This window comes from Hippichthys cyanospilos, chromosome 11, assembly GCF_059441005.1.
Source record: "Hippichthys cyanospilos isolate Australia breed blue-spotted pipefish chromosome 11, RoL_Hcya_1.0, whole genome shotgun sequence".
In the NCBI taxonomy this organism is placed as follows: Eukaryota; Metazoa; Chordata; class Actinopteri; order Syngnathiformes; family Syngnathidae; genus Hippichthys; species Hippichthys cyanospilos.
Genome location: NC_142379.1, coordinates 13,706,497 through 13,723,568, shown reverse-complemented (window position 1 = coordinate 13,723,568; position 17,072 = coordinate 13,706,497). Strand labels below are relative to the sequence as shown.

At 38.6% G+C, this 17,072-nt stretch overlaps 1 protein-coding gene across 3 annotated transcripts in view; it reads right to left on the bottom strand.

Moving 5' to 3' along the window:
• Window positions 1-15,193, bottom strand: part of numbl (NUMB like endocytic adaptor protein) — a 50,545-nt gene extending 35,352 nt beyond the window's left edge. Inside the window, exons 1-2 of one of the 3 annotated variants that reach the window (XM_088427143.1) lie at window positions 15,120-15,186; window positions 14,782-14,891 (exon numbers count right to left, since the gene is read on the bottom strand). Coding sequence is in view for 1 of the 3 variants with exons in the window: in XM_088427139.1 (XP_088283265.1) it covers window positions 15,120-15,193 (74 nt within the window). In the remaining 2 variants the exon portion in view is untranslated. Of the gene's footprint in view, window positions 1-14,781; window positions 15,098-15,119 lie in introns of those variants that run through there. The other 2 variants (XM_088427139.1, XM_088427142.1) reach the window with 2 other exon arrangements.
• Between the last annotated feature and the right edge of the window lie 1,879 nt (window positions 15,194-17,072).

Below are 17,072 nucleotides of genomic sequence, written 5' to 3'. Positions count from 1 at the left end.
CCAATCGTATTTTGGTTACACTGGCCTATAGCAACCTTCTGTCAGAGATGCCACGGCGGCAGCTATATTTGCTCCTTCTTGAGTCCTAGAGGCCACGCAATGACGAAATTCATTTATAGGCAAGACTGGATTCTATTAGCAGTCGTAGGCAGCGCCACCTTGCACAGGATTCCAGTCTATGAACGCAATCATAGCACAAAGCAAAGATGATGATAAGAGGAAACTAAGAGGAAAAAAAACAAGGACAAGCGCTACTTTTTTGTGCCTGAACTTATTAATTCAGAATGTAAATTCATCACGAAAAGTTAGCCACATAGTATGAGTCTAGGACACTCTGCGAAAATCTATTCGGCAGGAATTCAGTAGTTTGCTTGGACCATTGTCTTCGTACTAGAAAGACAATCTACAAGCAAAGCCACAAAGCGACCATGGAGAAAGGTTGGATACAGAAAATAAAAAAATAAAAAACTTATGCCGCTGAATTGAATCCAGTATGTGTATATATGTGTGGGTGCATGCGTGACAGAGTGGATTTGCAAAGAGGATGGATATGCGACATAGCAATAGCTATGCTGTTGATCAACATGTTCTGAATTCATTGGTTTAGGCATACAAAAGTAGTACAGTACTTAACACTTGTTGATCAACAACATAAAACATGTGAGCGACATATGCAGGTAAATCAGCCTTTAAAGTTAAGCATTTTACACTATTTTCTTCGGTTTTGTCCACTGCAAGTTGATGACGGCAAAAAAAGGACTCAATATCAGTTTTTGCCATCTGATCAAAACAGCAGCTTTCATCTTCTCCCTGCTGTCTCTCCAAAGCAATGCAGCATTTTCTTCATCTGACAAATCATTCTTGACATTTTCATTGTTGGATTCTGAAAGAGAGGGGCTTTCTGGCTCAAATGAATATCCATGATCCGCCATATCACTCGATGGGGCAAAGAATGGCCCTGTCAATGATCTGTTGACACATCCGTCCCTGAAATGCTGCCATCCTTTGAAACTAATGATTTTGGGCAAACTGTGTTGGCAATTACAGGATGAGACACAAATATTGGAGCAATATTACAATATTGCTCCTTTTACCCGTCACGACCTCAACTTGGGATCTCCAGAAGTACGCTGTAACTTGTGTCAAAGCTAAACCCACAGACAATGCTGACAAAGGTTAAAAAGGACGAAAAAGACGACTTTAGGCATACCAAACGGCATACAGTAGTGTGGTTATGTTTTGTTTTTGGTTTGTGGCTGACATGAGTATTACGGACTTTGTTGTTTATTTAAATGCAAGTGAGAACATAGATTTTCAGTTTTTGTTTTAAAAAATGCAAACTTTATGTAAAGCTCTATTTAATAATTATAGCTTTTGCAAGTGACACATTTCCAGTAATTCACTAAAGTTGGGGGACAATAACTCCATCACTTTTAACAGAATGAATAATATTGTTGCCATGACAACATGAAAAAAAATGTGGAGCTTCAAAATGATAATATTGGGAAATAAATCTTTTATTTGGTCATATCAATGTGTTGCTGTGTACATGCAACATACTTAGCTAGCTGATGTGCAAATTCAGTAAAACTTAGTTTAATAGTTTTGGCCAGTTTTGGCATGAATTAACTAAATTGAGACAATATCACTAATGGCTTGAGAATTAGCAAGCATACTGTATATATTTCAAGCTTATGCGGGATGACTTCCTTCCATTAAAATGTCTTCAAGGAAAGAAAGAACAGCTAAAAGCTCCTGAAAAATGCAAGCGTCAAACTTGTGACTAGCCAAACAGGCGCCTTACAAGAGAGAGAGAGAAAAAAAATCACCTCCCGAGACTTTCTGGATGTGACCGATTGGGTTGCTGCCAAACAAGTGCTCGCCATAGAAGCTAAGATTTCTTTTTTCTTTATTTATTCCTGTTTTACTATTGAGGGCACCTCAACCTCAGCAGCAGAGATTTTGGAACAGCTGGGTTGAGTCAGCAGGGTAACAGAGGGTGAGCCGAGGGAATCGGCAAAAGGACACAGAAAGAGAGAAGACATGTAAAGCCAGGCGGCCAAGCAGGCTGCTGACAGACTCTTTTGAGGCAGCAGCTGGTTGAAGGGGGGGACCTCACCAGCTGTGCCTCCGCTGACCTCTACCCATACCTCTCTTCCCCCTTTCGCCCCTCCTACCCCAAACTCCCATCCCCCAATTCTTTAACCAAACGTTGGCAAACACTCACTATACTCAACCATCTGTCAATACCAGAATTGTGGCTCACGATTATGCCATAACGTTCCAAAAAAATATCTAATCCTGCAGTCTGTCCCAAACAAAATCCCGGAAGACAGAATTCTTCTTAAATGTACTTCACTGATGCCTCGAGCATGGAGCCATGTCCCATGTCAAGCTTTCAATTTACTGACTGCATGTTATTGGATAGTGGAAAACAGGAACTAGAGTACCTACACATGAATCTTGATTTGAAGTTTGAATCACTGAATTGGGAAATGGATATGCCACCCAATCTGCGAACATGCCTCGTGGAATTTGACTACATGATATAAATATGTGATGTTGCAACCAAGCTCATAGTACCGCCAATATTTAGACTCTAACCAAATTCATAGGTTGTTTGTCTCACCAAAAAAAATGGTAGTCCCATTAACCAACCGGATTGGTCAAACTCTAACCATTCTATTGTTTAATATAATCTAGATCAGTTTAACCAACTCGATTGGTATTTTTTTTTAAACCAACCCGTTATTACAGGCTATACTGAGTAGATATGACTGGAGCTAATCTTGTTTTTACTTTCATTAATTTGCTTTAATTATTTTGCAAACAATACACATAAATGAACAAATTAGTGTGAATGCCAGCACCTGAGCAGTTAGGGTATAACGCCAAGTTTTAAATGTAGAAACATAGGGCACAAAGTCCTGTCCCAACGTAGTATCTGCTGCTTTACGCATTCACACTAATGATGTTGTGAACAATATAAAAAGCAGCATATTCATTTGTGGGGACATAGAATTTATTATGCTCCTCTACCCTAACTTGTTTTAAAATATTCTGGACTGGCATATTTTCTGCCAGTAGATAAAGTGAGATCATGAACAGTCAGAAAAGCATTGCTGTTCCAGTGCTGTCTTGCATTGCCCCTAATCTCTTGCTAAGCATTGCTCTATTCCCAAAATACTTGAAAAAGATCTACCTTAACAAGGGATTGCTACATTATGTATTAACAATTGTTGTATACTCTATTCATTTCCCTCCTGTTGCCAATCAGGTGTCTAAATTCTATTCTGTCGAGTTAGCTTTTGCAAGATTTCAGTGAGAGTGAAACAGTATTGATCATCTGCCCTCTTTTCAAACCAAAAAGTCTTCCCCTCCAAGACCTCCTGTCCTCCTTGTCTTCACGCTCAAGGGTTAGTTAGCAGTGTGAATATTAGATAGGGACAGATTGGCTGGCACAACACAAGACCTACATACACAAACCTACCGACAAAGGCAAAATGTCCGATGGGGGGAATCAATGATCGAACAGTTGATTTCTGACAAAAACCCAAAGCCTTTTCTATTTTCGTTTCATAAAAAGAAACAATGATTTTTTTTTCTTTTTTTTAACAATCAGTCATTGTATTTTTATCCCCCATTCTTGCAGTTTTGTTGTGGACTTATGGAGTTTTAGTGTCTTTGACTTATAATTTGAGGTTTCTTGTCACTTAGAAAAACTAACTTTATAAAATGACTTAGGTGGAGGGACACATGGCTCTTTACTACATAGTCATGAACAACAGCAACAAGTCACTACCCCACCATGTTATTATTAAAACACATGCTGGCCAAAAATATAAAGGCGTAAAAAAATCTCTAGTTCTATTCAGCACTTAAAATGCTGGCCACAAATGTCAATAGCATGAACTCCCAGGCTTATCACATGCTTCTAGTTGCAAAGAAAAAAATTATTGGTATTAAAAGAATTTGCCATACAGCAACACAACGTTGATGAGCAGCTCGAGATTCCCATTAGACAGTGAGTTTTACTGAAAACTAAAGGGTCAAAATGTGTTCATCAAACTTGCTTTGCTCCTCATATCAGCTAATGTAAGGTACAAAAGTCACCCGTCACTAAAAAGCTGACTATTTTTATAGCTTACTCTTTAGCTCCTCAGAAGATGTATAGTTGAACAGAGGACTAGCGAGCATAAATTATGCACTATATATCATCTATGCATCGTAAACTTGTGTCTGATTCATGTTTTATGGGAGTCGGTCGACAGGATGTCGATATAATGCAAGGAAAGAGAGCATGGAAATGTGTTGTGTGTCAATGTAAGCGGGAAAAACTTCAAAGCTGGCGAGCGTGCAGCCGAGACAGAGGGTCAAAAGGGTTTAAAAGTGACCTGTGTTTCTTAGGAATGTAGAACGAGCACAAGTCCGCTATGTAGATATACTGCACTGTAGTCACGTAGCAACATCAGAGGCCACAGACTCAAATGCGATCTAGACATGGACATCAAGCAAGAGGCCAGCTGGTGATCAGGAACTATCACCACCCTCTGTTTCTTGCACTCCTTGAGCTCGCCACACCCACCTTGACCTCCCACTGGGAAGTTCACACAAGCGAAGACAGGAAACAAGGGGTGACAAGAAGGAGGCATACTACTCACCCACTGAGAATGACAAGCGCTAGAGAGATGAGGGGAGACAGCCCTCACTAATTGGGCCATAGTGTTCTAATTACATCACACAACCTCCTTGCTGTGTCACGCTGCCATGGCTGTATTGCAATGATTCTCGGAGCAGATTGCCAGGGGGAGTAAGTCTGAACTCTTCGTTTCAATCGCTCTATTAAGGCTTCTTTTGGGACGCAGCAATAAAAACAAACATTAAAAGCAAAATCACTGGAGATTTCGTTATGGGAAGTAAGACGATTTCAGTAAAGCTCAATCAAAACTGGGAAAACGATATCAGAAATATCATGTTGGGAATAATGAGGTAAAGTACTTTCAGCCTTGAAACTGAATAGAAAATCAATCTTACTGGCGGTTTCTGAAATAGCCTCGCCCTGAGAGGGTGGAGCTAACAAGTACTCATCTAAAAAAAGAGATGACTAATAATGATTCTGCAGTTTAACAGTCGGTAATAGTTTCTTTGATTTTGTTAAACCGTGTGTATCAAATTATATGGTAATTATATTTTATAATTATATTATCGACAGAAAATAAAGGGATGAAAATCTTGACTATATGATAGATTGTAACTATATTTCTCACAGTGCAAAAAAAAAAAGATCAGAGTATCTGTTACAGACTTAGGATAGCTAAAATTGAGATTGATGTTCTTGAGCAAGCCTGCTCTATGAAACACTTTGGTATGATGTAATACTTTAATATGGTGTGAATAGGCTGAGAAGAGGCAAATGTGACAGTAGTACGTACCGTTGACATTTGCGGAAGGAGACTTCCTGAAGGGGACTATTAAAGCCCCTTTCAAGTAAAAATCAAACAGTCATATAAATTTGACAAACAGCAGAAAAAACTTAAATGTCTGTTAAATGAATGGAAGACATTAAAAAATGTATATAAAATATCTAAATATTTAAAATGAAGTCCCACAATCATGAATAATAGGCATCGTTTCAGCTTTAAAACTGTGGGTGTGTCCATTGGATGCTTTAAATCCAGATCCCGCTAAACTTACAGTTGTCCCTAAAATACACTAATTTTCATTTATTTCTACCATATGGCCACACATCCTTAATGTTTAAGCCACGAAAACATGACTGCTTCAAGCTTCTGCTGGTTGCATGTTTCCCACGGATTCTATGTTGCAATGACACACTAGCCTTCAGCCAGATTGTAAGCTATTTTTCACCACTTTGCTCAATGTTATGTCTAAGTGGATCAAAATAAAGAGAGACTTCAGGGAGCATTTCACATTTACTTTTAATATGCATGTAATGACGCATGTTGTTCAGACTATTACAGACACTGGACATACTCAAACTAGTAATAATTTCAGAGATAGCTATAGCTATTCATAGCTAGCTAGCTAAATACATGCTGTAGTGGTAGAAATGTCCAGGTTATTTCGAACTAACTAATTCGCAAAACTGATGGAATGAATGTGCTCAGTACTTATATAATGGGAGAGTTCCATCTAAGGCCAGGAATCCCAAGTGCATACCTGGGCACTTAATGTCATAACGCAATTTCATACAACATTATTCACAGTCTTTGTGCATGCTCAGTAATTATTTCCAAACAATGTATATATAATGCAGCTCGAAACAAATCTCTGAACTCATTTTACAGGGTCTTGAAGGGATAGTGTGTAAGATCTAGTCCGTTTTTCATTACGGACAGCAGGAGGTGCTGCAAGGTGCTGCATTTCTCATTGTCCGTAGCTATAACAAACATGGCCACCTCCGGAGAAGAGCCACATCCCATTTAATATAATTTAATGATAACTAGACCTTTGATTATATTTAAAACATACTGTTGGTCATTAAGAACACATTCACTTGCAAGTTTTTGAAATTTACAATCATTTAATTGATTCCTTTTTTCCTGAAAACCAGTCTAAATCTTACATACTGTCCCTTTAAATCAGTTCTTCCAGTGAGCAAACTTTATTGTGTATTTATTGAATAACCTTTCATCACATGCACAAGGAAACATTTCAGTCTCAGCAGCACTCAGCAAACACCTCTACAAAGAAGCATATTCATGCCATTATTTAATGATGAAGGTCAAAATGGCTTTAGTTTTCTTTTAAGGTGACAAGACTTGTTAAGATTAGATATCAGATGGGAGGGAGGTAGTGAGAAAGAGTCTTGACCAAATAACAAGGATTGCTCCATTATGTCTTGGAAAGATATAAACTAGGATTCAAGAGAACTAATAGTTCTAGCCCAACTCCTGGCTGGCCAGTCAAGAAGTGTTTCATCAGGTATTAGCCTACATTCCTAATGTTACCCATCAGTCTGACTGCCCATCCAAAAGCCCACGGAAAAGACGGTTTGAGTGGCTGGATAATTTACAACCTTTCTGGGTGTCTGCCTCAGCACGGACAAACTCCCGATCCCTCTATAGGGATTGCTGGTTGGACAGACTACTCATCTTCCAGTGGAGCCAAACAAAGGGGGGGCTTGTTCCACTGGTAGCCTGCAGGCAGTGAATGCTACTTCCCTTCACTGGGAGGAAAAAAAAAAAAAAAAAAAAAACAGACAGAAGAGAGTGCACAGGGCCATAGAGAGTCAGTTGAAGAAACCGATGACTTGAGAGGAAAGGGAAGAAAGTAGAAAAAAAAGCAAGGGGGGACAGAGGAGGAAAGACAAAAGGAATTGCCTTACATGCAGTTTTTTCTCAATTTTTCACACAAACTACAACCCATAAAAATATTTAGCTCTCCATGTACCACCAATATGACCAGCATTAAAATACAGTAATTATATATTATAAATACAGTTTCAGTAATTAATATTGCGAAGCATCGTTTGAACATTCAACACTGCGCACACACATAGGTTTAGGAAACTAAATAATTTTACCAGAACGATTAAATGCATTTATTGTATCGTCCCAACATAGTAGAGATTCTTTTATGTACTGCTCTCATCTTCAACACACTTTGAGAGTCAAAGGCTTATTTATGCATGAATCAAATAATTTGCATGTTTGTTGTTGGATCAATATTCAAACTGCTACTTTTCAAGAAAAATACAAACTGATCAAAATCTAACTTTTTCAAATGTAATAAATGAATGGAACTTTTGCTTACTGGGCTGCGCATTCTGTTAACAAATGATGTGAAAAAAATGCAAACCTGTGATAAGAAATGGCTCCGGGGAAGACTTTTTTTTCTGAAAGACGAGTTAGCATACTCACATAAGACAAAATAATGATGAATAATGTATTAGATTCTGCTTATTGATACTTAGAGTTAGAGTCTTAACCTGTGGAACAGTTTTTTTGCTCTTAACTTGGGGCAGGATCGCTTATAACTCATTTCTGTTTTTGTGATTACAGTACAAACAGCTGGGAACCACATCTGGTACCCAGCTGCAGAGGATAAAAGGAAGAGTGAAACTTTTTTTTAACAGGCATTTCATTGGTTTCATCTTTCATGAAGTGGAAAAATGAATGTTTGTCGTCAATAAGGACATTCTCATCTTAACTATTTAAGTACGGTTTTCCCTCAAGGCTCTCAAGTTTCACAAAAACAAAACATAGTCACTATTCTGAACAGACATACATTGCAGTGGCTGACAGAACTTTTCAATACAGATTGATTATGTGTGCTGTGTACAGGATGATGGAGTGTAAAAAAGGTTCAGGAAGAAAAAAAGATCTTCTTAGAAGCTTTAAAGTTTAGTGAAAGCCGTTGAGAAAAGGATGAAAACAGAGCAGTTGGACAGAATGCCGCTGTCTATGATACAAAGATAAGAGTGAGGAGAGAATGAGGAGATGCTGAGAGAAGAAGCAGATCGACTGATGGAGAAACGAGCGAGAGGAGGGAGAAGAGTCATGTGAAGTCAGTAGCTCCTCATCAGCAGCTATGCTGTCAGAGCTCCTCACCATAGCAACAATGAGTCATAGCATCAGTAAACAGAGGGAATGTTTTCTAAACCAAAAGGCTGACTGGAAGATGTGCTGTGACATCACTTTACGTTTTTACAAGAATAGCACACCATAAAATGGACTGCACGGGTAACTACAACTGCTGCTTGTCTTTTTATTCCTGTAAGACTTCCAATTACTTCCATTCCACACCTGGACACTTCTACTGTAGTACAATGGCAAATGGTGCTAATCTTACGCAACTATGTAGTAAAAAGTCGGTTGGTCTTGTCAAATTGCACACACTGTGTTATCTATTTATGTAGTAATTAGTAGTGGTGTCAAAATGTGCCGCATCACACTAAGAGGCTCTAATAGTTTGGAATTCAGATACTTTAGATGGATGACACAAACAGAAAAAAGTATGACGTAGTAAATCCTAAGAGACACTAAGAAATACAACCATAATCATGAAAATAATTAAATAAATCTCTCCAGCAGCATTAATCTTAGCAGCACAATTATGTTTTTAAACGACCCTTGGACCCACATCATTGGATTGAGTAGGTGTGTTTGTTTAATGGCATGGCCGCTGAAAAGTGAGCCAATCACTGTATCCTTTTATGAACACATTATGTTTTTCAGAGATGTCAATTAAATAGAGTGACAAAGGCCCATTATCTGGACATAAAAAAAAAAATTGGCCCACCCTTCACCACCTTCCAGTCTGGTCAGGCTGGCACTCTTCTTCATCACATTTAATTGTCAGCAAAAATATGATGCCTTTCATCCGCCAAGTATCCACTTGAATCAGCATTGATTGACATTTCCACTATATCTAGTATATGAAATTAACCATTGCTGGTTGCTCATGAGTTAATGGATTTGTAAGTGCTATACCTTTATAACGTTGAAACATGGCAAAATAATAATTAAAAAAAAAAAAAAAACTTCTGCTGGCTGTGATTACAATACTATGTTGGACACTTCTACACTGAAATTATAAGTAACTTTTTGGGTGTATGTTTTTCAGATGTTCTTTCACTGTCGTTTTCAGTTCTACTCTGTGAAAAACAAAGAGCCCGAAACCCAGGCAAGTAGAGAAGTGAGGCAAGCTGTTCTGTTTCTATGGAGAGCAAAGATAGTTTTGAAGCTACGTTAGCTATTACCAAGAAAAAAGTCTTTTGCAATACAGTAGAAAAAGGGGTATATTTTCTCCATACTTTACAGGATGTGCAGTAATAAGGTGTGTACAAATGTGTGTCACATATTTTTAATTTACCTTGTTCTTCATAATTCTGCCAACTCATTTTTACTTTACTACATTTCCAGAGAATATTGTACATAGTTATACTCTTCTCTGAGCATCTTCATCATCTTCACTCAAAATTACAAAATAATATGCAAAGCAATTGTTCCTTGATGTAGTGCCTGAACCATGGAGCACAAAGCGGAAGAAAAATGCTGCATGTACTGAATGTTTAAAAAAAAAAAAAAAGCTCTCTAAAGGATTTTGCTGCTGTCAGTCCAGAATATAGTGATATATCCCCTTTGGTATATGCTTCCCCCTCACAGAGAATAGCCAGTTCCAGAACTGAACTGTTATGCATGCATTACAATCAAAAGACACTTATTTGTTGTTGGGACACATTGCAAGATCTCATGCACATTTGTTGTCAAATTCTGTGACATCATTTTCTACAAGGTGTCATTGTGAATTTATTGTTATTCACAAGTGCAGTGTGAAATTTACTGACACAAAATTGTTTGAATTACGAGCAAACTTTTTTTGACTATGTAAAATTCAGATGTATGTCTGTTTATTGCTGTCAGACAATCGCAATTTGAGAATGATCGGTGGATGTGGATACTACTCTCATTATGTTTTTGTTTTTAATCAGGCATTCTGCAGTATACTCCTCAAATCCACCATCAGCCGGTTCACAGTATTAGGCAAGGGTTATAGCCAACCATAATTTTCACACTGTACAGTAAACGGGTTGGGACAATCATTGCCAACCATATTTTTCACTGACACAGTATGAATTGAAGGAAGTTAAAATGGAAGTTTTTGCTGTTGAGTCTGCTGTTCACAGAAAATCCTGAGTATCAAACAATGACCGAAATTACTACAGCAGTGTACTCTGTGGCGCTAAGAAAAAAGGAACGTTACAGACGCATATGAGTATTAGCAGAAATGTTTTGTTATCTATAGTTTATGGTAAATGTCATAGCCAGGTTAAGATATGCTCGCTCACATCACTCGTTTGCCAAAGAAGATCTTTTACTAAGTCCCTGGAATGAACTCAATGTGATTGTCCCAAATTTTAAAAAAAACAACAAAAAAAACACACACACTCATGCCTTTTTCCAAGAGTTGTGTGATGCTACAAAGATATATTATGCTATACTGAACAGGAAGGCATATCACATGCGCACCATCAACTTGCTGTTGAGTTGTCACTGCGCCTCACTTGATACTACAGATCTTCACCCTCCCCCATTACGAATAGTCTCTATGCTCCGATAGCTTTGGTTCTGTCAACTCTGTTGTTAACAATTGCTTTGTCTATATCAGTCCAAGCAGTGAAGAATTCAACGCTATATTTCGCTGTGCTTGGAAAGCTTAGCTGCACTAAGCTGACATCAAATCAAGAAAGGAGAAAGCTTTTCATATTTTAGATAACAATGTTATAAAACACAATTACCACTGCTCTCATGATGTAAAGCACAGAAAGCCTAGCTAATTTATCTCCCACGTTTGAAAGAAGAGAGGACTGTATTCCAGATTATGTAATCATGTTTTTTGGGCTTGTTTGTAGTGGAGTATTTAGCAACAGCATTATGACTATTTTCTTTGAACTTTTTTTGTCGTTTAAAAGTTATTACAGGTAATCTTCTACTGTGGATTTTTTTATTTGGGTGGAGGGTGCAATTTGGAATTTTGGGATAGCGTGAAAAGCAAAGCATCTGAAAGAGTTCACATTTTTGTTGACGGTTTGGATTTCAAGTTATCATGTAAAAATTGAGAAATGAGTTACTACAAAAAAAAAAACAAAAAAAAACGACAACAGTAAAACGTGTACAGTAATCCCTGTGTCTTAAAGTGACAGCCAATTCCAGTCCAGGTCATTGTACTGAGATAAAGCCCCATATGTGCCTTTCTTTATTATTTGCAGAGTAAAAAGGCTCACTGAAGCAAAAAAAAAAAAAAAACTAAATGGGAGAAAAGCACTTGCAAGCAAGTCAACGCCATTTTATTGCAAACACTTTGCATCATCAAATGTTGAACTAGTTGAATCTGATGGGGTTTTTTTTACTGTTTGTGAACGTCTTTGCACCTTTTTGCAACTTAACACACCATGCTGAAAATATCATCGCTATGTGCGCTAACAAGCATTCACAACAGAAATGCAGGTTTAAGCGTCAATGGAGTGCAGATACTGGAGTTCAAGTCCAACTTTTCTTGTTACGTTTCTGAGTAGCCTGTAGCAGCCTGCTTTAGAATTCCAATTTGAAGGAAGTGCAATGTGGACACCAGTAGTAGCAGGACCGGGGATGGAAGTGGCGGTGCTTGTTTAGCTGACCCACCCTGACCAGCACAAAGGGGGCGACGCCCTCTCCTACCACCAGCCGACCCAGACATGGCTGTGATTGGCCAGCTGGATAACCTTTGATCCCAGTCATATTGTGCTCTCAGCTGGGCCAACCCTAGCCCTCTTGGATTCGGGTGCATGTGGTTGAGCAACAAAAGAAGGCCAAGACTTAAAGTGGCAAAAAGAGCTGCACGACGGGAAATGGTCTAAGCGGATGTGGAAAGTGTGCGTGCGTGGAATGTATGCATGTGGTGGATTAGGGCTTGGGTGTATTCATGACAGTGTTTCAGCAGTTAGCGTCATCAGACTCTCTTTGTCAAAAGACACTCAAACAGACTTAATGTTTTCAAACTTGAAACTCTCATCTCAATTGAATTCTGGACTAATCCCAGTTTTAGCACGTATGCAATATTTTGATCATTTTTGGGTCATTTTCTTCAACATCATTCTCACTGTATTGTAGCCAATGGGTGGCACACTGCTGGTAGTGTGATAAATGAGCAGTCGTGCCATTTTGAACTTTGACATATTGTCACCATCTGGGTGAAATTTCAGTTCCCTAGTGTGTTTTTTCAATGCTTTTGCTTTGATGTGAAATGCCATTGATGTAAAGATCAAAGGATTGGAAAACGTACTATATACAAGGGTTATTCCAACCACAAAACTAACGCTACTTCATCTTGGGCACTCGGTGTGTTCACAAGTGTAGTCCAAAAAAAAAAAAAAAAACATTGCTGGCACGAGTTTGATGATGACGTGGTTAAATGTCAATGCTATCATCCAGATTGGTGTGCACTGAAACAGGAAGACAGTTCTGTATGGACTAAAAGGCATCTAAATAAATAATAAACTCAAAGAAGTATCGGAAAATAAAAGGAGAGGATATGCGAGGAAAACTAGCCTCGAGTCGAGTTTACATTATGGCCGAAAAACTCTTCAAACACTCAAAACACAAGTCATACATGTAATTCAGCACAGTTCTATTGTGTTCTAACGTGAATGTTTGCTCTATGATCTCTATTGGAAAACTTTTGGTCAAGTGGTAAAGACCCTCATGTCAAGGCAATATAATAATATTTTTGCTCTGGCGTAGACTAGAGAACCAAATCATAGAAATGATTTTGTGGAAGCATATCTTAGTCTAGCTAGCACCTGTCTTTGGATCCTCTGTAGTGTTTACACAAAAAGATTGCTTTTGCTTTCTTTTTCTTAAGATTCAGGCCACGCAGATCTACAAAAATGCTGTACCATGCATTCCAGGCCAGTAGTTGGCAGTGACACAAAAATAGTCTTCCTGCAGGAACATCTTTCAATTTTACCCGCCCAGATTGGCAGAGGCGGTGCTTAAAGCACAGAACAAAGCCTTTGCGCAAGCGCAGGATGAAAAGGCATGCCAACAACCATTATTAGAAAACAAATGCTGTTACAGCACTGTGTAGCAACATTACTGTTTTGATTATAACTGTATGGCCAGACTGAACAGCTACTCTGCACACGACCTATTCAAATGTCTTGATGGGAACAATGACATGACCGTTGTCAAAAGTCGCAGCTTTAAGACGTATTTGTAAAAGTGTTTTTCAATTTACAAAGTAAAGATTTTAGTCCGGTCCAGCGTAAAGGTCCCTTTAAAAGTAAACTCACTTGTACATACCAGGTTTTATCAGAGTCTTTTTGCGCCCAGTAGTGAGCAAGACTAAACCAACATCGCACTTTCTCTTCTTGCAATTTACTGTGTCCTGCCCTGTAACATCCCATAGCTGTCTTCGCAGGTGGTCTGTAGCCTGTGGGCTATGGTGGCCTGAATCTTGCACAACATGTGATTCTCGCAAAGGGTCAGACCCCCCCCCTATAACAGCAGTACTCTCTCCAAAATGCAATGTCATGGAACAGATGGAGCTCTGCAGACAATGGAAGAGCATGTAGATATTCCTTGGCCCCTATACAAAAGCATGTGCAATGGGAGCCCCACCACACTTTTCGGGTACCATGGTTCGCCTCGACATAAATTATTAATAATCTGTGTATAATCCGTGAGATCGTATTATACATCACAGTTTAGAGATTACATTGACAAGGCCTGGAATAATACAAAATGACATAGATTGAGAGGATCCTGTAGACAGGTAGAACTAAGGTCCTAAAATACGGAAATCAAGGCTTCAGGTTTTCTCGTGACCTGGCTGTTATTAAAAAATAGGCTAGAAACCCACAAACACCAAGTAAATAGTTAAATAATAAAGAAACTAAGAACAACAAAGGTAAATATGTATAGGTATATGTATAACTAATTAGAACGTGTACTTTCTTCTACCATAAACTGTGTTTCATATGAATAGTGTTCAAAGAGCAGAACAAAGTTCCACAACGAGATAGTTAGTAGGGTTTTTTTCTCCATGTTGTATTACGGACGTGAGCTGTTATCAAAGGCAGGGTCACGTTTCATTCATTTCACATACCTGACACACAAAAAAAAATGCTGAGATGCTAATAATCATTCATCCAATTATAATCACACCTCACCTCCACTACAATCCCGAAGTCCATCGCGCTATTGTTACATACACAAGCCCATTCACTGTTAGACTGTAAATAGGGATGCTGGATTGGACTGTAATCAGACCACTCACCCACAACAACGACGGACGATCGGCTTCTCTCAGTAAATCCAATGTATCAAAAAGAAAATTCAGTGGTATTCCCGAAGATGCCAAAGATCTTCTCCGCCCGCTCTGTGATTCTATGACGGCAATTTATAGTGTCGCTGTTAGGCGTTACTCGAGCAGGCTTGCGCTCTGTCACACTCACACACTCAACACACGCACACACATTACACGCGGCGTTCCGAGGCAGCGCTACGCATGCTTTGAAGCTAAAAGGCATCAAAGAACGTTGCTTTCAAGTCAGCCTTAATTTGTGTGGCGCTTAATAGTGAAGCTCCGATGCTTTCCCTGTTCAGTGCACTTACTAGGTTGCACCCCTCCGGCTCCACCCGCTAAGACTGCCTTCCCGGTGCGCCCATTGGCACACGCGGCCGGACATGCAAATCTACACTTCCCATTGATGTTTTCCAGAAAGGACAGGGAAAAGGGGTGGAAAGGCAGGCGTTTTTCCATCGCTCCACTGCGCCACTGTGCGGTAAACCACCCACTGTGGCTGCTCTTCGCTTGACGTCACCTTACATGGAAAGCGCATAGGATGGGAGAAATAGAAATACTGTATATCGAAAACATTCTATGCGCTGGGTTTTAAGCATAAGTTCAATTTTCTTTGATCGTGTGTTTATTTTTGTTTAAGAAGCGCCTTTTTTTTAATATATAACTTATTCATGACTAATTCACTTTATCAAGTTACTTACAAACGTTACTAATTTCTTATATACTCATACAACTCACAAGGAAAGATGTTTTTACGTAGACTGATGCAGTGACTGCATTCTTCAACTGAGATATTTTCTCTAATTCAACTTCAAAATAAAAGCTTACTAAGGGCTACCGAATAATATACTATTTAATGTGGTAAGATATTATTTTGAAAATATGTGGCCTTCTCACAACATATGCGTGTTTTACTGCCATGCAGAGTTGCAACAAACAGTTTGCATTTCACAAGCTCCTGTTATATGAAATCTCATCACATCCCTAATATCTATGTATCTATGTGTTTATCTATATACTGTATCTATGTATATCCCTCTCTCTCTCTCTCTCTCTCTCTCTCTCTCTATCTATCTATCTATCTATCTATCTCTGTATGTGTGCGTGCGTGTGAATGCGTGTGTGTGTGTGTGTGTGTGTGTGTGTGTGTGTGTGTGTGTGGGCGTGCGTATATGCATGTGTGTGTGTGTTTGTGTGCGAGTTCCATCTTTAGCCCATTCTGTTGTGCTTTTTCCTGTTTAGGGTTTCAGGAAACTTGAGCCTATCACAGTTGACATGGTGTAAAAGATTGAGGACATCCTGAGTTGACATATTTAACATACAGTGAGTTGGCAGGGAATTCTCACACCGCCACTTAGGATAGCCCATATAATATGTTATTGCCTTGTCAGTGAAATTAATTACCTGTGGCACTCAAAAGAAAAAAAAATGTATACTGTATATGGTTTATAGCAAAATAACTGCATCCATATTTTGCTGATTCTATTAAAACAAGCTTAGATTAGCTCCTGGAACATATTTGTCAAGATACCATGAAAGCTAACTTGCGCAGTCATACCTTTGCCTGCAGGAGCCCGAAGCATGGCATAGCAGCGTTGACTGCCGTCTTGACAGCCACTCTCTCCCATTCAGTGTGCATCACTTCCTTAGTCAGATTCTAACGAATCCAAGTCAACTCACAATTTTCCACGGTCAATACTTGCTTGCATGCACTAGCGCTCATGGCGTTTCAACAAATACTAGTAGGTTTCACAAGCAACATAATAAAAACTTGCTTCAATAAAACCAACAAACCCCAAAACCTGTTTAGAGGTAGTTTTTCTTTATATATATATATATATATATATATATATATATATATATATATATATATATATATATATATATATATATATATATATATATATATATATGATACTGACCATAACAACTATGCTTTAAATTTGATTAGAAGTAACATTCACCTGTAAAAAGAAATAAATGAACAAAGACCAACCTAACAGTAAAGCATGCAAAAGAAACGTTCTTCCTATACCATGTGCTGTGGTCATTAACTTCAATGGTTCCCCAGACCCACAAAAATATACTGCGATTTTAATGTTGAGTATCCAACCCATTACACTAACACCTCAGTAGCTGTTCAGGATGGAATAGCTATCGTGTATAGAATAATGACAGCACTGAAGTGCTAATGGATAAGCAAGTCGAGGCAACACTTTACTCTTATTGAAAAAAGAATTTAAATTACCTTGAAGCTAAATTGG